Source organism: Oncorhynchus masou, chromosome 28 (genome assembly GCF_036934945.1).
Source record: "Oncorhynchus masou masou isolate Uvic2021 chromosome 28, UVic_Omas_1.1, whole genome shotgun sequence".
NCBI lineage: Eukaryota > Metazoa > Chordata > Actinopteri > Salmoniformes > Salmonidae > Oncorhynchus > Oncorhynchus masou.
Window position 1 is genome coordinate 79094363 of NC_088239.1, and position 24878 is coordinate 79119240.

Below are 24878 nucleotides of genomic sequence, written 5' to 3' on the forward strand. Positions count from 1 at the left end.
GGTGCTGTTCTGTCCAACTTATGTCTTCCCTTTTAAAATAAAGGTTAACTAAACCCTGGTCATCTGAGATGGATCCTTAACTGTGGGCGACAGGTAGCCTAGTGGTTAGAGCGTTAGACTAGTAACTGAAAGGTTGCAAGATCAAATCCCCAAGCTGACAAGGTGAAAAAAATCTGTCATCTGCCCCTGAACAAGGCAGTTAACTCATTGTTCCTAGGCCTTCATTAAAAATGACTTGTTCTTAACTGAATTGCCTCGTTAAATAAAGGTAAAATAAATAACTAGTCAGTACAGGACAAAGATAGGCCTTCACCTAAGAGTTATCAAAACCATGAACACTTTCCTTGAGTACAGTGTCCGAAGCATCATGTGGTAGGACTTGTTCTGGAGGATAGAGCTAGCACAATTACAGCGGAACCGCCGGTTATGGATGAAGACCGTCATGAAAAGAAAATAACCATCAAACGTTTAACTGAAGACGTTCGTGCGGTTGAGTCGGTTTTTGCTGTAACATGGACTCTTAAAGTGATTAAACTTTGTTGCTCCTTGCTGAAACAAGCAAAAGAGTGTTTGTGGAATGGGGACACTCGTTGTCTTCATTCTGTTTCTATGGCAGCACACATTCACGAGGAGAGGAGAACATGCCAGTTAAGATCATCCAGAATTCCAGACTGACACAGCCCTACTGGTGGTTGTGTTGGAGATGGACCTGTCAGTTGGTTCAGTACAAGTCACTGGAATACTGGCCTAAAAGTCTATTCAACCAAGACATGCTTTGTCTGACTTCAATAATAATATATCTTTTTAATTGTAACACGCTTTTGAAAAACCCAAAGTGCCACCAAAAAATGTATATATAAAAGTGTAAGAGCTGTTTGAAAAGACCTGAAATGTCAACCTGTTTTGTTGGGATTGAGTTTATGCCTGCCTGATGACATCACCAGGCAGTAAATGAGTTAATAGAATAAATAAGAAAAGACCGTTCCTAACCCCTCTGCCAATAACATCTTAGTGTTCAGTTTGACCACTCCGACTGTCCTAGCTAAATTCTTGCTTGAGAAATTGCTCTTTACTAAGAAGCTATTTTTGTTTCATTTCAATCTACACAACACCCCATAATGACAAAGCAGAAATAGGTTTTAGAAATGTTTGGTAGTTCATAAAAAAAATAACTGAAATCATATTTACGTAAGTATTCGTATTCAGACCCTTTTTTCAGTACTTTGTTGAAGCACCTTTGGCAGCGATTACAGCCTTGAGTCTTCTTGGGTATGACGCTACAACCTTGGCACACCTGTATTTGGGGAGTTTCTCCCGTTCCTCTCTGCAGATCCTCTCCAGCTCTGTAAGGTTGGATGGGGAGCGTCGCTGCACAGCTATTTTCAGGTCTCTCCAGAGATGTTCGATCGGATTCAAGTCCGGGCTCTGGCTGGGAAACTCAAGGAGTTGTCCCGATGCCACTCCTGCGTTGTCTTGGCTGTGTGCTTAGGGTCGGTGAACCTGGAAGGTGAACCTGGATCAGGTTTTCATTAAGGGTCTCTCTGCACTTTGTTGTGTTCATCTTTCCCTCTATCCTGACTAGTCTCCCAGACCCTGGTTGTCCTTCTGGAAGGTTCTCCCATCTCCACACATGATGCACCTGAGCTCAATTGCGAATCTCATAGCAAAGAGTCTGAATACTTATGTAAATAAGGTATTTCTGTTTTTTATTTTTAATACATTTGCAGAAGTTTCTTAACTGTTTTTGCTTTGTCATTATAGGGTATTGTGTGTAGATTGCTGAGGCTAAAATGTGACAAAGCGGAAAGTCAAACAATTTTTTTTTGCAAATGTATTTACGGAAGTATTCAGACCCTTTGCTATGAGACTCAAAATGAATCTCAGGTGCATCCTGTTTCCATTGATGATCCTTAGGGTTTTTTCACAACTTGATTGGAGTCCACCTGTGGTAAATTAAATTGATTGGACATGATTTGGAAAGGCACACACCTGTCTATATAAGGTCCCACAGTTGACAGTGAATGTCAAAGCAAAAAAAATCCACGAGGTTGAACAAATTGTCTGTAGAGTACCGAGACAGGATTGTTTCAAGGCACAGATCTGGGGAAGGGTACCAAAACATGTCTGCATCATTGAAGGTCCCCAAGAACACATTGGCTTCCATCATTCTTAAATGGAAGAAGTTTGGAACTACCAAGACTCTTCCTAAAGCTGTCCGGCTGGCCAAACTGAGCAATCGGGGGAGAAGGGCCTTGGTCAGGGATGTGACCAAGAACCCGATGGTCACTCTGAAAGAGCTCCAGAGTTCCTCTGTGTAGATGGCAGAACCTTCCCAAAGGACAACCATCTCTGCAGCACTCCACAAATCAGGCATTTATTGTAGAGTGGCCAGAAGGAAGCCACTCCTCAGTAAAAGGCACATGACAGCCCGCTTTGAGTTTGCCAAAAGGCCTCTCGGACCATGAGAAACAAGATTCCTTGGTCTGGTGAAACGAAGATTCAACTATTTGGCCTGAATGCCAAGCGTCACGTCTGGTGGGAGACTAGCCTTGATCGAGGGAAAGATAAACGGAGCAAAGTACAGCGAGATCCTTGTTGAAAACCTGCTCCAGAGTGCGCAGGATTTCAGACTGGGATGAAGGTTCACCTTCCAACAGGACAACGACCCTAAGCAGCCAAAACAATGCAAGTGTGGCTTCGGGACAAGTATCTGAATGTCCTTGAGTGGCCCAGCCAGAGCCCGGACTTGAACCCGATCTAACATCTCTAGAGAGACCTGAAAATAGCTGTGCAGCAACGCTCCCCATCCAACCTGACAGAGCTTGAGAGGATATGCAGAGAAACTCCCCAAATGCATTTGTGTCAAGCTTGTAGCATCAAACACAAAAAGACTCAAGGCTGCAATCGCTGGCAAAGGTGCTTCAATAAAGTACTGAGTAAAGGGTCTGAACACTTATGTAAATGTGATATTTCAATTTTTAATGTTTAATACATTTGCCAAAAATTCTAAAAACCTGTTTTTTTCTTTGTCATTATGTATATTGTGTGTAGATTGATGAGGGAAAAATAACTATTGAATCTATTTTAGAATAAGGCTGTAACGTAACAAAACGTGGAAAAAGTCCAGGGGTCTGAATACTTTCCGAATGCACTGTAGCGTAGCTATATACAGGGAGTACCAGTACCAGATCAATGTGGAGCTATATGCAGGGAGTACCTGTACCAGATCAATGTGCAGCTACATACAGGGAGTGCCAGTACCAGATCAATATGCAGCTATATACAGGGTGTACCAGTACCAGATCAATGTGCAGCTATATACAGGGAGTACCAGTACTAGATCAATGTGGACCTATATACAGGAAGTACCCGTACCAGATCAATGTGAGGCTATATACAGGGAGTACCAGATCAATGTGCAGCTATATACAGGGAATACCAGATCAATGTGCAGCTATATACAGGGAATACCAGATCAATGTGCAGCTATATACAGGGAGTACCAGTACCAGATCAATGTGCAGAGGTAAGGGGTATTTGAGTTAGATATGTACATGAAGGCGGGGTAAAGTGACTCGGCACCAGAATAGATAATAATAAGCAGCTATTTATGAATGTAAAAGTGTGTTCATGCATTTGTGTTGTTGGTATGTGAGTACGTAGTTTATGTGAATATGTGTGGGAGTGTCAATGTAGTGTGTATATATAGTCTAATGAGTGTGCGTAGGGTCCCATTAATTGACTACATAGCAGTCATGTGGCTTGGGGGTAGAAGCTGTCTCTGAGCCTGTTGGTCCGAGAGCTGACGCTCAGGTACCATTTGCCGGACGGAAGCTGAGTGAACAGTCTATGGCTGGAGTCTTTGGCAATTTCTCGGGCCTTCCTCTGACTCCGCCTGATATAGAGGTCCTGCATGGCAGGGAGCTTGGCCCCATTGATGTGCTGGGTTGTCCTCACCACCCTCTGTAGTGCTTTGTGATCGAGGGTGCTGCATTTGCCAAACCAAGCAGTGATGCAGCCAGTCAAGATGCTCTCGATGGTGCAGCTGTAGAACTTTTTGAGGATCTGATGGCCCATGCCAAATCTTTTCAGCCTCCCGAGGGGGAAGAGGTGATGCCGTGCCCTTTTCACGACTGTGGGTGTGTGTGGACCATCTTAAGTCCTTCGTGATGTGGGTGCCAATGTAACAGTATAACTTTAGACCGTCCCCTCGTCCATACCCAGGCGCGAATCAGGGACCCTCTGCACACATCAACAACAGTCACCCACGAAGCATCTTTACCCATCGCTCCACAAAAGCCGCGGCCTTTGCGGAGCAAGGGGAACCACTACTTCAAGGTCTCAGAGCAAGTGATGTGACCGATTGAAATGCTAACTAGCTAGCCATTTCACATCCGTTACACCAAATAACTTGAAGGTCTCGACCCACTCCACTCCAGCCCCGTTGATGTGGATGGGTGCGTGCTCTCCCCTCTTTCTCCTATAGTCCACCATCAGCTACTTGGTCTTACTGACGTTGATGCAGAGGTTGTTGTCTTGGCACCACACTGCTATATCTCTGACCTCCTCGCCATAGGCTGTCTCATTGCCATCAGTGATCAGGCCTATCCCCGTAGTGTCTTCAGCAAACTTGATGATGATGTTGGAGTGTCATGACCGGCCTTTCAAAGCACTTCATAACTACGGATGTGAGTGCTACAGAGCGATAGTCATTTAGGAAGGTTACCTTGAAGCTCCTGTTAACAGGGACAATAGTGGTCAACTTGAAACAGACTGGGACAAGGAACATGTCAGTGAAGACACTTGCCAGCTGATCTGTGCCTGCTTTGAGAACACAGCCTGGTATTACGCCTGGCCCGGCAGCCTTGTGATCGTTAACCTGTTTCTAATGTTTTGCTCACATCGGCCACAGAAAGCGAGATCACACAGTCATGCGGAAAACAAGGGCATTCACGGAAGGCACAGTGGTATATTCATCAAAGCGAGCATAAAATACATTTATTTAGCTCGTTCCAGAGTTCTGCATTGCTGGGCAACTCACGACTGGGTTTCCCTTTGTAATCCGTTATTATCTGAAAGCATTGCCACATACGACGAGCCTTGGAGCCGGTGTAATAGGTTTCCACCTTCCTTTCATATTGTCCTTTTGCATGTTTGATGTCTCGTCGTAGCGGGATTTCTTGTATGTGTCCATATCCGTGTCCCGTTCCTTGTAAGCTGTAGCTCAAATCACCACTGACTTCTGGACTTCCAGGATCTCAAAGTGTGTGATAGTGTAAAGATTTTAGGGGTAATGGTACAGAAGGACGAAGTGCAACAGAAAACATTTTTCTCCTTCGCTGCCTTAAAAGGTTCCATGTTGCACAGGAAGACCCGGTGAGCACTTACACCAGCTACATAACCCCCCATGATGGAGTATGTCGCTCCTGCTTGGCACAGCTCACTAACCCAGGGCCAGTCTGATGGCCTGGAGCGTATTCAGAAGAGAGCATGCCTCGCCATCCTAGGAGGATACTCCGGTTATACTGAAGCCCACCAGATCAAGTCCCTAGGACACCCCAGTTTTACTGAAGCCCTTCAGATCCTGTCCCTAGGACACCCCAGTTGTACTGAGGACCTTCAGATCCTGTCCCTAGGACACCCCAGTTATACTGAAGCCCTTCAGATCCTGTCCCTAGGACACCCCAGTTGTACTGAGGACCTTCAGATCCTGTCCCTAGGACACCCCAGTTGTACTGAGGACCTTCAGATCCTGTCCCTAGGACACCCCAGTTATACTAAGGACCTTCAGATCCTATCCCTAGGACACCCCAGTTGTACTGAGGACCTTCCAACCCTGACCCTACTCCAGCTTCATGGAAGACGGACACAACTCTGTACTGACTTGGCTGTCAGCCTCCTAAAATCTCAATTCAGAGACTTGCAACCACCTGACTGAATCAAAGTGTCAGGCAGGAACTCCCGCAGCCAAAACCCACTGACTATACCGAAGTCTGGAATGGTACATGAGGTCACCAACCCATATTTCTGCTCACTGATTAATGAGTCACTTTAAAGAATGCAGAACATTATTGTTTTACATTTTTTAAATGAGCTGTTTTTACCCATGAATATGTTGTATGCTCATGGATTTCACTTTGTAGTGACTGCCACATGAATGTAATAAATACAACTTGAAACTTGAAAAGATTATTTCATTCTGTGCTGCTGAGCTAATGCAATGTCGTGGAAATGGAACCTTATTTGTTATGGCAGAAGTAATGTTCTATCAAAATGTAATTCTTTATTACATCATAGTTTGATATAGTAATTTGAAAGTATTCAATTTGATAGACGCAGTAAAGGAACTCAACCAAAACGATGGAAATGCCATGGAAACGTGTTGGGGAAAGATAGCTATGCTACCAGCTTAAATTATACGAACGGGAGTTAGCATTTAGCAGTCACTTCTTCTAAACCTGAATAGGGACAACTTCTAAATGTTATGCAGCTAAAACAGCCAGATATATCCAAATCTGGCTTTAGTAACTACATTGTGGGCCTGTTAAAATACACCAATCAGGACTTATTTGATGACTATCCACCTTGTTAGATCAGATTTGTTTACTGTGCGCCAATCTGCCGTCCTTCTATCCCCCACGGTCTATGTTCCATTGACCTCTTTACCGCATCTATAGGCCTTTATTTTCTTTCAGTAGAAAATCACTACTTGAGACTTGATTACATTGTTAAATATGATTTATTTCAGATAAACAGAACAAAAGAAAGACATTTTTCAAATAGATTGTTTTGTCCTCTGTGACATCACATCAAGTGTCGTGTAATACAACTTTTTTCCCCCTATTGCTAAATCTATTTAAGTTTCCCTGGATAGTTCAACGCTTCCATTTGGTCAGCCATTTTTATTCACAACAAACAGGTAATCAAATTGCACTCACCAGATAGCATCTGAGATGGACATTGACACAGTCCTGTTACATTAATTCATCCCTAACCCAGAACTAAAATCTGGCGTAATTGTAGAAACGGAACGTCTGTTAACGAGAGATTATTTAATCCCCAGAGGAGAAATGTGATGTCACCCGCAGAGACAACGACCAGAGTACTAGTGACTGATGAAACAAGTACAACTTGCTGTCCTGCAGCTGACATTCCACAAGCCCCTAGTTTTGCTATCCTGCAGCTGACATTCCACAAGCCCCTAGTTTTGCTATCCTGCAGCTGACATTCTACAAGCCCCTAGTTTTGCTATCCTGCAGCTGACATTCTACAAGCCCCTAGTTTTGCTGTCCTGCAGCTGATATTCCACAAGCCCCTAGTTTTGCTATCCTGCAGCTGATATTCCACAAGCCCCTAGTTTTGCTATCCTGCAGCTGACATTCTACAAGCCCCTAGTTTTGCTATCCTGCAGCTGACATTCCACAAGCCCCTAGTTTTGCTATCCTGCAGCTGATATTCCACAAGCCCCTAGTTTTGCTATCCTGCAGCTGACATTCTACAAGCCCCTAGTTTTGCTGTCCTGCAGCTGACATTCCACAAGCCCCTAGTTTTGCTGTCCTGCAGCTGATATTCCACAAGCCCCTAGTTTTGCTATCCTGCAGCTGACATTCTACAAGCCCCTAGTTTTGCTATCCTGCAGCTGACATTCTACAAGCCCCTAGTTTTGCTGTCCTGCAGCTGACATTCTACAAGCCCCTAGTTTTGCTATCCTGCAGCTGACATTCCACAAGCCCCTAGACAAAGCGGAATAGGAACATCCACTCTCCATGGTAATCAATGCAGATTCCGCTTTTTGGAACATTTCTGGCACTCGTGTCTGAATGCAGGACTCGTGTCCGAATGCAGGACTTAATTATATGTGAAAGTATGCATCTTAGAAACCGTTTTCACTTTATAAACTCAGAATCTTCATTTTCAAAATCCTATCTAAACAACTGTAGCAGGTTCTTTCTCCCACCACAATTTTAAGGTGCGCTCCTTTCAAGTCTCACTCTGTTGCATTCGGTATCTATGACACAAAGTCACTGAAGAGTTGTTTGTAATATTAAACCCTGGGTAAAGGGGCTCAGTGAATTTGGTATGGAATGTGTACAAGTGTGTCAACGTGTTAGAAGAAGAGATGCTATAGAAGGACAAACTGCCGTCCGACCAAATCAGAGACACTCCTACTCTGTTGGAGCGAGAGGAGACCGATATGGCAGTGTCCTCATCATTGTGCCAGGCAGTGTATTGGTTACCATCACAATCTAGACACCAGGATTTGTCATTGTGTCCCAAAACACAGTCATCTATCTGTCCTCTTCTACTGATTCCTTTATATGTCATACCTATTTCAACCCTATTCCCACTCCACTCAACCTCCCAGTAGCAGCGGCCAGTCAGACCCTCTCTACACAGCACCTGTGCATAGTAGTGAAATCTCTCAGGGTGATCAGGGTATGGCTGCTTCGTGGTCACCCATGTCACCTTCCTGTTCTCCTCAGACAAAGATAGATTTCTGAATGTTGTGTTTGGGTCCAGTGTGAGGTTACAGGCATCTGATTGGAGAATGAAGGAAAAAAAAGTTATCAATATTTACGTAACGATGTAAAGTGTAAGCAAGTCATTTAAACTGTGCTCTATTAAAATGCATACTGATACAGTGGACATTAATCATTAGTCTTCAAGGGGCAATCTGGAATTGGTACAGTGCCTTGCGAAAGTATTCGGCCCCCTTGAACTTTGCGACCTTTTGCCACATTTCAGGCTTCAAACATAAAGATATAAAACTGTATTTATTTGTGAAAAATCAACAACAAGTGGGACACAATCATGAAGTGGAACGACATTTATTGGATATTTCAAACTTTTTTAACAAATCAAAAACTGAAAGATTGGGCGTGCAAAATTTTTCAGCCCCCTTAAGTTAATACTTTGTAGCGCCACCTTTTGCTGTTGTTGTTGTTGATTCTTCACAAAAAAATACAGTTTTATATCTTTATGTTTGAAGCCTGAAATGTGGCAAAAGGTCGCAAAGTTCAAGGGGGCCGAATACTTTCGCAAGGCACTGTACATCCATTTTTGGTCTTAATAATTGTACAAAAGTATTAAGTCCATAATTAGTAATTGTACAAAATAAATCAAATAAAAACACGATAGCTTCAAAACATGGTTAATTAAAATGATCATTTTGATCTCATGGACGGTCAATCCTTTAATAAATATCTCCGGTCTATTTGAGAGTGGTTTCTCCAGCCCCATCCCTTAGCTGTTTCACCCCCCCAAAAAGATGCCGGACAACCGTTTGGTTGTTTTTTGAATTACGGACTGCACATTTAAAACAACAGTCTGGGATTGGAAAAACAACAAAACAGTAGCCCCACCACCTGTTTCAGTCAAGGGATGGCGCTAGGGAAATGTAACCTTTAAAGAACGTAAAGAACTGTCCACTTCATTGTGTTGCAACTAAATCAAGCCAATTGAGAATTTAAATATTAGGCATATCTATTTCATCAAACGAGATTGTAGTCCTATGAATTATTAACAAAAATTGCCTAACTAAATGGACATTTAAGATGAAACATTAATTTATACTGAACAAAAATATAAACGCAACACGCAACAATTTTTCTGAGTTACAGTTCATATAAGGAAATCAGTCAATTGAAATGAATTCATTAGGCCCTAATCTATGGATTTCACATGGCTGGGAATAGAGATATGCATCTGTTGGTCACAGATACCTTTAAAAAAGTAGGGGCCAGTCAGTATCTGGTGTGAGCATCATTTGCCTAATGCCGCGTGGCACATCTCCTTTGTATAGAGTTGATCTGGCTGTGGAATGTTGTCTCATTCAACTTTAAAGGCTGTGCAAAGTTGCTGGATATTGGCGGGAACTGTAACATGCTGTCGTACATGTCAATCCAGAGCATCCCAAACATGCTCAATGGGTGACATGTCTGGTGAGTATGCAGGTCATGGATGAACTAGACAGGTTCAGCTTCCAGGAATTGGAATTGCATTATCATGTGAGGCCGGTTGGACGTATTGACAAATTATTGTAGAGAAATGAACATTCAATTATCTGGCAACAGCTCTGGTGGACATTCCTGCAGTCAGCATGCCAATTGCACGCTCCCTCAAAACTGGAGACATCTGTGGCATTATGTGGTGTAACAAAACTGCACATTTTAGAGTGGCCTTTTACTGTCCCCAGCCCAAGGTGCACCTGTGTAATGATCATGCTGTTTAATCAGCTTCTTGATATGCCACACCTGTCAACAGGATGAATTATCTTGGCAAAGGAGAAATGCTTTAACAGAGATGTAAACAACTTTGTGCACAAAATTTGAGAGAAATAAGCTTTTTGTGCGTATGGGACATGTCTGGGATCTTTTATTTCAGCTCATGAAACATGGGACCAACACTTTACATGTTGTGTTTATATTTCTGTTCACTGAGTATACAAAACATTAAGGACACCTGCCCTTTCCATGACAGACTGACCAGGTTAATGCTACTGATGTCACTTAAATCCACTTCAATCCGTGTAGATGAAGGGGAGGAGACAGGTTAAAGAAGGATTTTAATGCCTTGAGACACCTGAGACATGGATTGTGTATGTGTGCCATTCAGAGGATGAATGGGCAAGACAAAATATTTAAGTGTCTTTGAACAGGGTATGGTAGTAGGTGCCAGACGCACTGGTTTATGTCAAGAACTGCAACGCTGCTGGGTTTTTCACACTCAATAGTTTTCCGTGTGTATCAAGAATGGTCCACCACCCAAAGGACATCCAGCCAACTGACAACTGTGGGAAGCATTGGAGTCAACATGGGCCAGTGTGTTGACACCTTGTAGAGACCATGCCCTGACAAATTGAGACTGGGAGCAAAGTCACCAACACACTTACATCTGACGCTGAACCAGTATTCTCCCCCAGGGTGAAAACTAGTAAAAGAGCAGAGAATGCACCGAATTAATATTCTGTAGTATCAGTGTTTATCACCCATTTCACAGTATGTATTGTTGTGACCCACCTGACTGTATGCTGTCCAGCAGAGAGCAGCTTTACTCCTGAATCTCCTGGGTGATTGTAGCTCAGGTCCAGCTCTTTCAGGTGGGAGGGGTTTGACCTCAGAGCTGAAGCCAGATAAGCACAGCCTTTCTCGGTGACTCCGCAGAGCGACAACCTGTAGAAACAGTTGCTATCATCAAATCTTCCCAAAACTCTTCTTCAGTTCACAGGTATAAACCAAAGGCTTGATAATGTTTTATTCAAGCCTACATTGAGAACACTCATACATTATGATAGCTACAGACATTAGCTAGAAGGTCTGAGAAAATTGCCCCATATAACCCAAAGCAACTGACCCCAGTGTCTCCAGTTTACATTGTGGATCATTCAGTCTATCAGAAAGCTTCTGGACCCCTGAGTCTTGTAGATTGTTGTCACTCAGGTCCAGCTTCCTTAGGTGTGAGGTGTTTGACCTCGGAGTCAGAGCTGAGGCCAATGCTACACAGCAGTTCTTTGTGAGGTTACATCTATTCAGTCTAAAAAATAAATTAAAAAAAAGAACAAAGAAAGCACAATTGAACAAATAAAAACAGAGCCCAATTCAAGTCCATAATTATTCACCTTAGTGTCTCCAGTTTGCAGATTGGACTCCTCAGCCCAGCAGAGAGCAGTTTCACTCCTGAATCCTGTAGGTCATTGTCACTCAGGTCCAGCTCTCTCATGTAAGAGGAGTTTGAGCCAATAGCTTTTGCCAACATTTCACAGCATCTTGCTGTAAGGTTACAGCTATCTAGTCTGGAGAAGAATGTTTTTCACAGAATGACACACATGTTAAATTGCGTAACTTTTTCTCATAGTGTATGCATTAAAAAGTCCAATGCAGCAGTTTTGACCTCATTATCAAATCATTTCTGGGTAACAATTAAGTACCTTACTGTGATTGTTTTCAATCAAAATGTTCAAAAATAAACCAATAGCTTCTTAGCAAAAAGCAAGAATTTAGAATTTTGCTAGGACTGTCTGGCAGTGGTCTGAGTGGGGAGGGGGACACTGACAACGAGCTGTTATTGGCAGAGAGGTTTGGAACTCTCTTATTGATCTATTAACTAATTTACCTCCTGGTAATGTCACCAGGCAGGCCAAAACTCCATCCCACCAAAACAGGCTGACATTTCAGGTGGTCTTTTCAACCAGCTCTGAAGCTAAAAGGGCATTATCAACATTGTCACAATTTCACAGTATTATTCCAACCTCATATTGTGGAAATATACATTAAACACAGGAAAATAAAGTTTTAACTGCACTTGTCGTTTAAGCTAAAGCAGAATGAAACGTTTATTTCAACAATGCTATACATCAAATCACATGGCAGTATTAGCGCTCCTCTATTATCAACTATTTTGTGTTTAAAATATCTTATATGTTCTTCTTATCCCTCTCTGATGGAGGTGTCTTGTATTTAAGTGATGATGCCAGAGAAGCCGGTGTTGCGGGGACATATTGGCACGAGTGTTGTTAGGCAAACCGGGCCAATATATCCTCCAAACTCCGGCTTCGAGGGCATTATCATTTTCATACCAGGGGTTACCAACATATTCAAATAATGATTTACATATTTTCATTAAAAACGTTATTTTGATATATTTATTAATACTATTTCATCCTTCCACAAGATATAGTCCTGACATAAAATCTAGGGTTGCTACCTGTGCCGGCTGGTCGTTCCTTCTATCGGTTCGGTTGCAAGAGACGCGACCCAGCCGATCAGTATTTATGTTCTGTATCTATAGACGCGACCCAGCCGATCAGTCTTTATGTTCTGTATCTATAGACGCGACCCAGCCGATCAGTCTTTATGTTCTGTATCTATAGACGCGACCCAGCCGATCAGTCTTTATGTTCTGTATCTATGGACGCGACCCAGCCGATCAGTCTTTATGTTCTGTATCTATAGACGCGACCCAGCCGATCAGTATTTATGTTCTGTATCTATAGACGCGACCCAGCCGATCAGTCTTTATGTTCTGTATCTATAGACGCGACCCAGCCGATCAGTCTTTATGTTCTGTATCTATAGACGCGACCCAGCCGATCAGTCTTTATGTTCTGTATCTATGGACGCGACCCAGCCGATCAGTCTTTATGTTCTGTATCTATAGACGCGACCCAGCCGATCAGTCTTTATGTTCTGTATCTATAGACGCGACCCAGCCGATCAGTCTTTATGTTCTGTATCTATAGACGCGACCCAGCCGATCAGTCTTTATGTTCTGTATCTATAGACGCGACCCAGCCGATCAGTCTTTATGTTCTGTATCTATGGACGCGACCCAGCCGATCAGTCTTTATGTTCTGTATCTATAGACGCGACCCAGCCGATCAGTCTTTATGTTCTGTATCTATGGATGCGACCCAGCCGATCAGTCTTTATGTTCTGTATCTATAGACGCGACCCAGCCAATCAGTCTTTATGTTCTGTATCTATAGACGCGACCCAGCCAATCAGTCTTTATGTTCTGTATCTATAGACGCGAACCAGCCAATCAGTATTTATGTTCTGTATCTATGGATGCGACCCAGCCAATCAGTCTTTATGTTCTGTATCTATAGACGCGACCCAGCCGATCAGTCTTTATGTTCTGTATCTATAGACGCGACCCAGCCGATCAGTCTTTATGTTCTGTATCTATAGACGCGACCCAGCCGATCAGTCTTTATGTTCTGTATCTATAGACGCGACCCAGCCGATCAGTCTTTATGTTCTGTATCTATGGACGCGACCCAGCCAATCAGTCTTTATGTTCTGTATCTATAGACGCGACCCAGCCGATCAGTCTTTATGTTCTGTATCTATGGACGCGACCCAGCCAATCAGTCTTTATGTTCTGTATCTATAGACGCGACCCCCAATCAGTCTTTATGTTCAATCAGTATTTATGTTCTGTATCTATGGACGCTTTATGTTCTGACCCAGCCGATCAGTCTTTATGTTCTCTATCTATGGACGCGACCCAGCCGATCAGTCTTTATGTTCTGTATCTATTGACGCGACCCAGCCGATCAGTCTTTATGTTCTGTATCTATAGACGCGACCCAGCCAATCAGTATTTATGTTCTGTATCTATGGACGCGACCCAGCCGATCACTCTTTATGTTCTCTATCTATGGACGCGACCCAGCCGATCAGTCTTTATGTTCTGTATCTATAGACGCGACCCAGCCGATCAGTCTTTATGTTCTGTATCTATGGACGCGACCCAGCCGATCAGTCTTTATGTTCTGTATCTAGACGCGACCCAGCCAATCAGTCTTTATGTTCTGTATCTATGGACGCGACCCAGCCAATCAGTCTTTATGATCAGTCTTTATGTTCTGTATCTATGGATGCGACCCAGCCAATCAGTCTTTATGTTCTGTATCTATGGACGCGACCCAGCCGATCAGTCTTTATGTTCTGTATCTATGGATGCGACCCAGCCAATCAGTCTTTATGTTCTGTATCTATGGACGCGACCCAGCCGATCAGTCTTTATGTTCTGGACGCGACCCAGCCGATCAGTCTTTATGTTCTGTATCTATAGACGCGACCCAGCCGATCAGTCTTTATGTTCTGTATCTATAGACGCGACCCAGCCGATCAGTCTTTATGTTCTGTATCTATGGATGCGACCCAGCCAATCAGTCTTTATGTTCTGTATCTATGGATGCGACCCAGCCAATCAGTCTTTATGTTCTGTATCTATAGACGCGACCCAGCCGATCAGTCTTTATGTTCTGTAACTATGGATGCGACCCAGCCAATCAGTCTTTATGCTCCATTGCCATACTGGCTGGCAATGTCCTTATCCTTTGCTTGCCAGCTAGCCAACTACAGCTAACATACAGTCACGTCAAACAGTTCAGCCAGAACAACAGCAAAGTAGCTGCATTTGCATTTGTTTAACTGTTTTCTTGAGACATTTATTTGGATACATCCATAACAATGACCTAATGATGCGCGATTTCACCTGGCATAGAAAATGTGTGCTCGCATCAGGACACTGTTGTTAAGAGGAGCTAGCCAACAACATAACTAACGTAAACTCGTTTATCGCCTTGGTTCGTACAATTACCCTTATTTTAGCGCCCCAAAAACGTAATACATCCAGATCAACTGTAATGTCAATACCATTGTAAAGCACAATTTCTCCCCTTTCCAGCAGAATCAATTACATGACCTAAACGCTGCCCGTTTCTGCATAATTCAAGCAGGCAATGAAATGGCGGGTGTGGAAGTGAAACTAATGCGTGATAGTGAGAAGGAGAGATGTCGTGTGGGAAAATTAGCTTCTTTTTTTTTTCACTCGATTTGTCCAACTTATAACCTTAACGCCTCTAAAATTAAAGGATGAGAGAAGTGCTACACCTGGTGGAGTGAGATTGTAAGACAGAAATAGTTGCTTTATGCGTGCTGTACGTTACGACATGACACATCAAGATGTAACGGAGGGTCAGTTTTCTCAACTTTTCTCCAATACTATAGAGCCATTACCATTTCGATCAACGCTTGAATAGAAACCTAGTTCACACCCCCGATTCGGACGTCAACACAGTCCCATTAGTTTTCTTTGTAGCCTCGTTTGAATGTTGCGGTTGCGCACATTTGTACGGAACGGGGTGAGTTTACGTTAACACAGTCACTTCAAACTGAAGCTGGAAAGACTGCAAACTAGCTGCACTTCGTTTCGTCTTACCTGTTTTCTATTGACATTTCCTCATAAATGTTATATATCCATAAAAATGATGCTAATTCATTATTTCAACTACCTGAGAAAAGCTGCTTGTCTGTCTGTCTCGCCCTGACACACTCATTACTATGGGACAGCTGGAGATCGAATTTCAATATTGAAAACAATGTTGCAAATGTCAGAGAGACAGACCGCAAGTGCTTTACAAATCTCCGCTACTGAAAACCAATTGCTAGTCTAAAAGAAATGGGAGATCAAGTTTATACTTGTCCGGTTGAGCTGATGAGACAGTGGATTGCGCAGTGCGATGGAACGGAGTAAATAGGCATTTCAACGTCATAGCTTTAGCCGGTGGTAATTTGTGGAATAGACACCGACTGGAATGCGGTTTTAACCAATCAGCGTGCAAGATTAGACCCAACCGTTGTATGACGTAGTAGTATCCCTCCCGGATCTATCACTCTCCCTGCCTCTTCCACCAATCCATTTGTATTTGTTTTATGGACAGGAAAGAGCAGAAGCTCTGAGCTGTCCGATCAGGTCCATTGTCTACTGAGGATCTATCACTCTCTCTGATGGAGGTGTCTGCTTTAGATTTTTACATTTTGAATGGCACATCCATGTCATTACCCTTCTGGTGGCAAGCACTTGAAATTAGCAAGGATGGTGCAATTCAATTTTACTTTGGAAAGAGAAAATCAAACGTGAAAATGTTACATTAACTCTACCTACATGTACTGTACATATTATCACAATTACCTTGACGAATTGGTGCCCCCGCACATTGACTCAGTACCGGTACCCCCTGTATATAGTCTCCACATTGACTCTGTACCGGTACCCCCTGTATATAGCCTCGCTATTGTTATTTTACTGCTGCTCTTTAATTATTTGTTACTTTAAAAAAACGTTTTATTTTATTTACTTAAAACTGCATTGTTGGTTAGGGGCTTGTAAGTAAGCATTTCACTGTAAGGGCTACTACACCTGTTGTATTTGGCGCATGTGACAAATACGATTTGATGATTTTACGGAGACCAAAATAGAACTTCTGTCCCTGGGATATACAAAGATCAACTTTAACTTTAGTAGCCTACTTACAGAGCACACCTGCAGGAGGTGATGACTGCCAACAGCTTCAGGAGGCCCTCCTCTGATCTGATGTATTTCTTCAGGTCAAACACCTCTTGTGTTTCCTCAGATGTCATTAACACAAAGGTAAGTGCTGACCACTGTGTAGGTGACAGGTTATTCACTGGCAGACTCCCCGATCTCAGATAGCTCTGGATCTCCAGCACCAGAGACTCATCCTTCAGCTCACTCAGACAGTGGAACAGGTTGATGCTCTTTTCTGGAGAAAGGTCCTCTCGGATTTTCTCCTTGATGTAGCTGACTGTTTTCTCAATGTCCTCTCTGTCCTTTGTCTCTGGTAGGATTCCACTCAGGAGTCTCTGATTGGACTCCAGTGAAAGACCAAGCAGGAAGCGGAGAAAAAGGTCCAAGTGTCCATTCTGGCTCTCTAAGGCTTTGTCGATTGCTGTCTTATGTAAGTCAAACACAGATTTCCAAGACTGTGGAAAACATTCAAAACAAAATATTGAATGTTTCCTTGTCAGCTTTGGGAGAAGTACATTGTTGTTGTCTGTTGTGTGACAGTGGTAAGCATATAGAGCTGCAAGGAACTCCTGAACACTCAGATGCACAAAGCTAAAAACTTTCTCCTCCTCCAGAAATATTTCAGTGCACACACCCGAGTACACTATAGCCACCTCAATGTCAATACCACTCTCTCGTAGGTCTTTCTCATAGAAAATCAATTGTCCTTTTTGCAGTTGACAGAATGCTAGTTTTGCTAGTTGAAGGACAGCGTTTTTACTACCTGTGGGATACTTCTGTTCTGTCATTTTATCAGTCTGGCAGAGCAGGAAGTGTTCGTACATTTTAGTCAGAGTCTTTGGCATCTCTCCACTCTTTGTTTTACCCAGGATATCATTCAGAACAGTGGCTGAAATCCAACAAAACACTGGTATGTGACACATAATGTGGAGGCTCCTTGAAGACTTTATATGGTTGATGATTCTGTAGGCCTGGTCATCATTACAGAATCTCTTCCTGAAGTACTCCTCCTTCTGAGGGTCATTGAAACCTCGTATCTCGGTCCACTGGTGGATGTAGTTTCGATCAATCTGATTGGCTGCTGCAGGTCGGGAGGTTATCCAGATGAGAGCAGAAGGGAGGAGCTGTCCTGTGATGAGGTTTGTGATCAGGACGTCCAGCGGAGCTGTTTTTGTGTCTTTAGCCACATCTTTATTATGATTAAGGGCCAGAGGGAGCCGACTCTCATCCAGACCATCAAAGATGAACAGAACCTTCAAACCTTCCTCCAGAGTATTGATTGGTTCCATGAAGGGGAAGAACTGATGAAGCAGGTCAATCAGACTGCAGTCTTCTTCTCTTATTTTATTGATTTGGCGAAAAGGAAGTGGAATGATGAAGTCAATGTCCTGGTTCTCCTTTCCTTCTGTCCAGTCGAGAATAAACTTCTGTACAGAGACAGTTTTTCCCACGCCAGCGATGCCCAGTGAAAGCACTGTTCTGATGCGTTTCTTCTGATCAGGCTGGGGTTTGAATATTTCACTGAGCTTAACGGTCTCTTCTGTGGCTGGTGTTCTGGAATCCAGACATCTGACCTCATGATCACCACTGACCCCTCCCATGGCCCCATCTATCACGTAAAGCTCAGTGTAGATCTTGTTTAGATAGACGAAATCCCCTTTCTTTGACGTCCCCTCATATATTTGTTCATACTTCTTCTTTAGGTACGATTTCAGTTCATCTTCCATTGCAAAGGGAAAACAAAGATAGATTCAGTTTATTCTTGACACTTTTAGTCTATAATAAAACACATGCATCTTTGATCACATTTGCAGACCAACGCCAGATAAATTCCAGACAGTAGGCTAATAAGTAGCCTCGGCTAGATTTGGTTTCCAAAACTGATAAGCCTGTAGTGTAGCCTATATGTTCTAGGCCAATAACGGGAAATGGCCCAGGTAACAGCTAGGACTCATCAACATAACCTGTGGTAACTCCCATGTGCCATCCAAACGAATCCCAAAGATCCGATTTCAGGACTTTTTAGAGCTACCGCAACTCGGCACAAGAAAAGCTTTTCTACAGATTCTACACACCTGTGATAGCTTGCTGGAGTATGGGTAAACATTATTATTATTATTTTAATGATGCTGAAGAGTGTTCTATGATGTATGGGAGGCAGTCCCTTTTGCAACAAAATTATTTTACTGTGCCAGGTCTCATACAGACTATTGGTCACACAAGGTGTCCACCTGAGGATTTCAAATGAGTAGCCTAACAATTCTTTACATGGTCACAGTTGCATTTGCAACAAAATAATTGTCTATGACAATTGAATAGTTCAACACACGATCATAAGCAAAATAATCATTACATTTCAAATAGACAGGAAGTTGACCATAGTTTGTGTTTGACATCATTATGTCTTTTGGTCAGGTTTTGTAATTGTTGTATGAAAAGTAGCAACTTTGCAGTATTCTTCCTAGGATGTTTTGATTTTGTCATGAAGAAAATAAGACTAAGTCTTATCTGGTTCTCAACCAGAAAACCACTTCACAGAATATGACGTGCCACGTGTCAAACATAGCCGTTGTGTTCATTTGTACTGCTCACCTCTGACTTTCTGAACCACTGCTGGACCACTCCGGGCTGAGAAAGAGAGAGGGGAGAGAGAGGCTGTGTGATTCATGGCGGTTTTAGCATGGCTTTAAGCACGTGCTGAGGTCATATATAAAAAGGCGCTATCCAAGTAGTACCGCCGACCATCACAGCCGTGCTAAAATTACAATGGAGCACCAACCCCAAACCTTTATTAAACAAAATGTACATACATTGCTACCATGAATTTTGGCAATACATTCTGAACGCATTAACTGTATGGCATCATAATATTGTCATGAACATCACATACGCTAATGGGTATAACTTATAGTTCTTGAACAGGCCAGAGCCAGACCATAGCCATTTCAATACTAACACAATATGACTATCTATTATCCCTTTATATGTTTTTAAATCATCTAACCTGCTGGTTCTGTCCACATATTAGAGAGATCAATCAGCTTCATCTTCTTCAGGACCTCCAGTGTGATCATCTTTGCGCCCTCAAGGCCGTAAGTCTCCACCATCTTATCCACAGTGTCCTGGTGGTCGGCTTTGTCCAGCCGGGCCTTTGGGATGTGTTGAGGGAAACCTTTTACACCCTGGACCAGGTGCCATTTGAATTTCTTCAGTTTTTTTTCACACAGGTTGTCTTCTAGAGTGGCCAGCAGCAGCTCAGGGACAGGTGTCTCCATTGTTGTCCTGGATTGTCCTGGATGTCAGAAGGTGAATTCACCAATTTGTAAGTCGCTCTGGATAAGAGCGTCTGCTAAATGACTTAAATGTAAATGTAAATTGTTGATCAGTGAGTTGAAAATATGACCCACTAGGCAAAAACTGTTTGAATCAAAATAGTCTGTGTTTGCGCTTCCACGTCATTTCAACCAACAAAAAAAAGCAATGTGATGACGTTAAATCAATGTGAAAAACGGATTAGATTTGCAAAAAGTTACCAATGTAAGGGCATTTAGTCTTTTTTCATCCAACTTCTAACCTCAATCCAATGACATGGTGAAAATGTGTTGTTGATTTCACGTTGAATTCAAGGTTCGTTGACAACTCAAACAAATGTTAATCCAAAGTAGACATAGAACTGACGTCTGTGCCTAGTGAGGAGGTAGTTCGGTAGGAAATGGTGAAAGATTCTTATCGTTAAGCCAAGATAGTTCAGATGGGCTTTTACAATGGGTATTATTGTTGTGCGGAGCAAGCATGAGGCTGCTAGATCCCATTGTCACGTTTTAGCATGTAATTGCATATTTCATTTAGGGAACAATCACTCTGAAGGTTGAGTGTACAATAACTTTAATTTTCTGGTTTGATCTTTACCGTTAGTCTTTGACCCCCTTCACAGCTGCTGACAAGGTGAACTGGTCTGGAAAGTTATTTTCTGTCTCACGACTAACTCAGGTCTGCTGCTCCTGTCCAGAGGTGATTGTCCTTCTCTTACCGGTTTACTAGAATAGAGTGTGATATTGCAATAACTAGATGTTAGTTACTAATTAACATGGGCATTTAGCCTAGTGGTTAGAGCATTGGACTAGTAACCGAAAGGTTGCAAGTTTGAATCCCCGAGCTGACAAGGTACAAATCTGTCGTTCTGCCCCTGAACAGGCTGTTCCACTGTTCCTAGGCCGTCATTGAAAATAAGAATTTATTCTTAACTGACTTGCCTAGTAAAATAAAGGTAAATAAATAAATGAATAAATTCAAGTTCACCTGCTCACATACCATACATTCTATAACAGCGTATCCTCTTCCTTCCTTTTCTACAAGACACCGGCTCCTGCAAACCCACTGTAATAGAACATCACATAGTCATTGAGGTTTCCAATGAGAAAACTGCAACAGGAAGTTTTGCTGGAGGCAGAAACCAGTTGTGATATTATGTTATCTGTCATTTTCAAATAAACCCCTACAGCCCTATTCCTACCCATTTTATATACACTTGTAGAAATCTAATACGATTGGAGAGAAGTTTCTTGTTCCTCCTGTGATTTTGTCAATGTGCTGACTCTGAACATTATTTTGTGCTGACTGAACATTATACATTGTTACATTTTCATTCATCAGTATTATTCACTTTACTATGAACTACTGGAGCAACTTGCGTTCAGACTGAGGGTCCTATTCAATCAAGCCTAGTCAACGGAGTTTCCATGAATAGGAGAACATTTTGTTTTTAAATTTGTGCACTACAAATATGGATATAAATATGTACATAAACTATTACTTCTCACAACCATTTGAAACCTACGAGTCCGGATAGAGATCATTGCGGCGCGGTCGGACTGAGAAGACGGGTGAAAATGTTTTTGTTGTCCCGCAGATTATTGGGAAACTGGCATCTCTGCTTTGTGTGCTGTTAGCCTAGGTCTACCTAGTGTATTAAAAACACGTCTTTGTCGCATTATGCACTCAGAATTCGCTGCTTCAACTTCAGCAGCCTACTCTCCCAGCTGGCCGTGCGAGATCAAGTGCGCAGAGTAGCCTATAAGTGTGGTTGCAATGAAATAGTCGACCTAAGCATGTGGGGGATAACGTGGCAGTTACCTTAACAATTCATTTCAATATGATTAGACTATAGTTTACTACAGTGTCTGAAAAATAAATACTGATAATGGAAAGTGGAGGGCGCTCAAACAACGTGAGTCAAAGTGCAATCAAAAACATGGATAATCATTGAAAGAAACACGCGCACAGGCTACCATGGTGAGTGAGTCTTGCACATTTTATTACTCAATAAACATTGACTATCCATTATTTTTGTCTCTGCCTGCAAATCGTCCTCCTAAAAGTGGCGGCTGTTGTCATTCTTGTTGCTTCAAGTTCAGTAGCCATACATGTCGTGCGAAAGTGGTCTCAATTAAGTAGTCGGCTAGCTTATGCATGGGCGGAGAAACACCGGGCAGTTGTCTTTACTAAATATGATTAGGCTATAGTTTACTACATTGCCTATAAATAAATATTTCACACCCATATTTTTCTCCGCCTGAAAATCGTCCCACTCCTAAACGGTTGACTATACAACGTAGTAGTTTAAGAGAGTGCATTGCTTGCCGTTTGGAGTTTCTGTATAGCACGTTGTGACATCTGATGTAAAAAGGGCTTTATAAAACAACGTTATTGATTGAATGAAGAGAAAGTAAAAGTCTCTCCAACTGCTCTCTTCAAACTTTGTCTAGTACTACCGGAAGCCTAATATAAAGGGCCATGTGAGAATCTCTGGTAATTTAACCCATTTCTTAGCATTTTGATATTGCCTATGGGGCGCATAATTGCTGGGACCATGGCTGGCAAGTGAGCTGCGTCACATATGCCTAAACGTTGCGGGACTGGTTGGGTTTGGGACCAGTTCCTGCGGTAACAGGTGAGAGTCGGACAGAAAGCCAGCTGTTTCGGTATGAATAGATGTAGGTGCCGAAATCGGTGCCACGTAGACCTCTACACTGCATCAGTAACAACACTTGCCCACACTGTCTGAAGCGTCAGGTGGTATTATTAGTTCTGGTGGGTCTTGTTACTAGAAATGGACGTGTAAATGGGTTCAGCACACTACTGAAGTCCCCTAGGAGTGGAATACTGCTCTGCTCATTTTTAACCATAAGAACTAAAAAATCCTTTATCCATTGTTTAACAGTTGATGCTATCTAGGACTCGACCCTTCATTTCACAATCCTCCATCTTATTTTGCATTGTCGATTGTCCCTGAATCCGTTCCAAAAACGTAGTAAATATCAAGGTTGCCAACAAACAACTCATACAAAGTAGGTAGAATGAGAGCCCACTCCCTACCCAGTATGTAAATGCGTTTTTCACTCACCACGTTTATTCGGAAAAATTTCTCTTTCTGATAGCCTCCACCATTTCTCGTTCGTTGGTTTAGTTATTTCCGGTATTCGCCAGTGAACTCTATTGCGCCTCAATTATGCCATCGCTATGATTGAAATGTAACTAGCTAGCCCCATTATTTTATTAGCTAGGTGGCTTGTACAGAATTGTTACCGATGATACTGTATATACCAGCCTACTCGTACTACAAAAACATACATTGTATTTTGCCAAGATCTTTCTGTGTTAATCCTGTTTCCCAAATATAGTAGGTAACTTGTCTGTGTCAAATCACATTTATTTATATAGCCCTTCTTACATCAACTGATATCTCAAAGTGCTGTACAGAAACCCAGCCTAAAACCCCAAACAGCAAGCAATGCAGGTGTAGAAGCACAGTGGCTAGGAAAAACTCCCTAGAAAGGCCAAAACTAGGAAGAAACCTCAAGAGGAACCAGGCTATGAGGGGTGGTCAGTCCTCTTCTGGCTGTGCCGGGTGGAGATTATAACAGAACATGGCCAAGATGTTCAAATGTTCATAAATGACCAGCATGGTCAAACAATAATAATCACACTAGTTGTCGAGGGTGCAGCAAGTCAGCACCTCAGGAGTAAATATCAGTTGGCTTTTCATAGCCAGTCATTGGGAGTATCTCTACCGCTCCTGCTGTCTCTGGAGAGTTGAAAACAGGTAGCACGTCCGGTAAACAGGTCAGGGTTCCATAGCCGCAGGCAGAACAGCTGAAACTGGAGCAGTAGCACGGCCAGGTGGACTGGGGACAGCAAGGAGTCATCATGCCAGGTAGTTGTTTGAAAGTTAAATGACGAGACAGAGGCATTGATGCGAGTAACCAGTCTTGTTCAGTACATCACAATCCATCCGGGTATCTCAAGCACACCGGTAAAACACATGATTTGCAGTAATGAATATTTACCAACAGATGGCATCACTGTGCCATCTTACACCCATAACATATTCCCTTTAATAAAATAGGACAGGAGGTGTCAATTCACTAACAAAACAAACCTAGTAATAATTTCCAACATGAACAGTTTATTTATTTTCCTCAGGTAACAACACATATTGATATTCTCTTCACTTTTATCTCTGTCAACAATCCCTGATAGGAAACCTACAGATTAAGTCTTTTTGGTGACTGGAACAGACACCTGCAGCGTGAAAAGACAGGGTGCTTGTTTGCGAGGACTGCGGGTTCCCGCACAGGCGTGTCACCTGACTGTCTAAGGGGAGTATTGATGGGCGAGGGAGCGGCCGACCTGTGATCCCCTGGCTCTTACCCCAGTGCCTCAGGCCCCATGTGACTTGCTGGGGTTCCGTCTTTTGTCATGCGACCCCTTTGACCATCAGGGTTCTGAGTAGGTGCTGGCTCAGCAATCCGAAGGTCAACCCTGTTACGACGGTACAGTGATCCATTCACTTCGACCAAGTAGGAGCGTAGGCTGGCCATAGCGGGCAAACTGAGCCTTGCAGTGTTTGATCGTTGTCTCTGCTGCGAGGTCGGGGAAGAGATCAATCTCCCAAAAGTCTGAGTAATGATCGACTACCAGCAGAAAGTCTTTGCCACTGTGCTGGAAGAGATCTAGACTTACTATCTGCCAGTGGCGCA

General features: G+C 42.8%; 1 protein-coding gene across 6 annotated transcripts; it reads right to left on the reverse strand.

Annotated features, from left to right (window-relative positions):
• Positions 1 to 6720: 6720 nt before the first annotated feature.
• LOC135518365 (NACHT, LRR and PYD domains-containing protein 3-like) lies at positions 6721 to 23553 on the reverse strand. 6 transcript variants are annotated; one of them, XM_064943500.1, is made up of 11 exons: positions 23243 to 23552; positions 21151 to 21216; positions 20749 to 20876; positions 19844 to 20131; positions 19432 to 19467; positions 16825 to 18559; positions 11618 to 11791; positions 11353 to 11532; positions 11019 to 11171; positions 10892 to 10929; positions 6721 to 8537 (listed from the first exon to the last, which is right to left on the reverse strand). In XM_064943500.1, the coding sequence occupies exons 4-11, from the start codon at positions 20112 to 20114 to the stop codon at positions 7981 to 7983; spliced, it is 3144 nt and encodes a 1047-aa protein (XP_064799572.1). In that variant the 5' UTR covers positions 20115 to 20131; positions 20749 to 20876; positions 21151 to 21216; positions 23243 to 23552; the 3' UTR covers positions 6721 to 7980. The 6 variants fall into 6 exon arrangements, with proteins under 6 accessions (XP_064799572.1, XP_064799571.1, XP_064799570.1 ...); XM_064943499.1 differs by having other exon boundaries at positions 21139 to 21216; XM_064943498.1 differs by lacking the exon at positions 20749 to 20876 and having other exon boundaries at positions 23243 to 23553.
• Between the last annotated feature and the right edge of the window lie 1325 nt (positions 23554 to 24878).

Excerpts from the sequence above, each read along its gene's own strand:
- LOC135518365 (XM_064943498.1), bottom strand. Across the intron at positions 11,792-16,824 it reads ACCTCCTGCAGGTGTGCTCT|ACTAGATAGCTGTAACCTTA; the intron begins GTAAGTAGGCTA and ends ATTCTTCTCCAG. Across the intron at positions 10,930-11,018 it reads GCTGGACAGCATACAGTCAG|TTTTCACCCTGGGGGAGAAT; the intron begins GTGGGTCACAAC and ends CTCTTTTACTAG.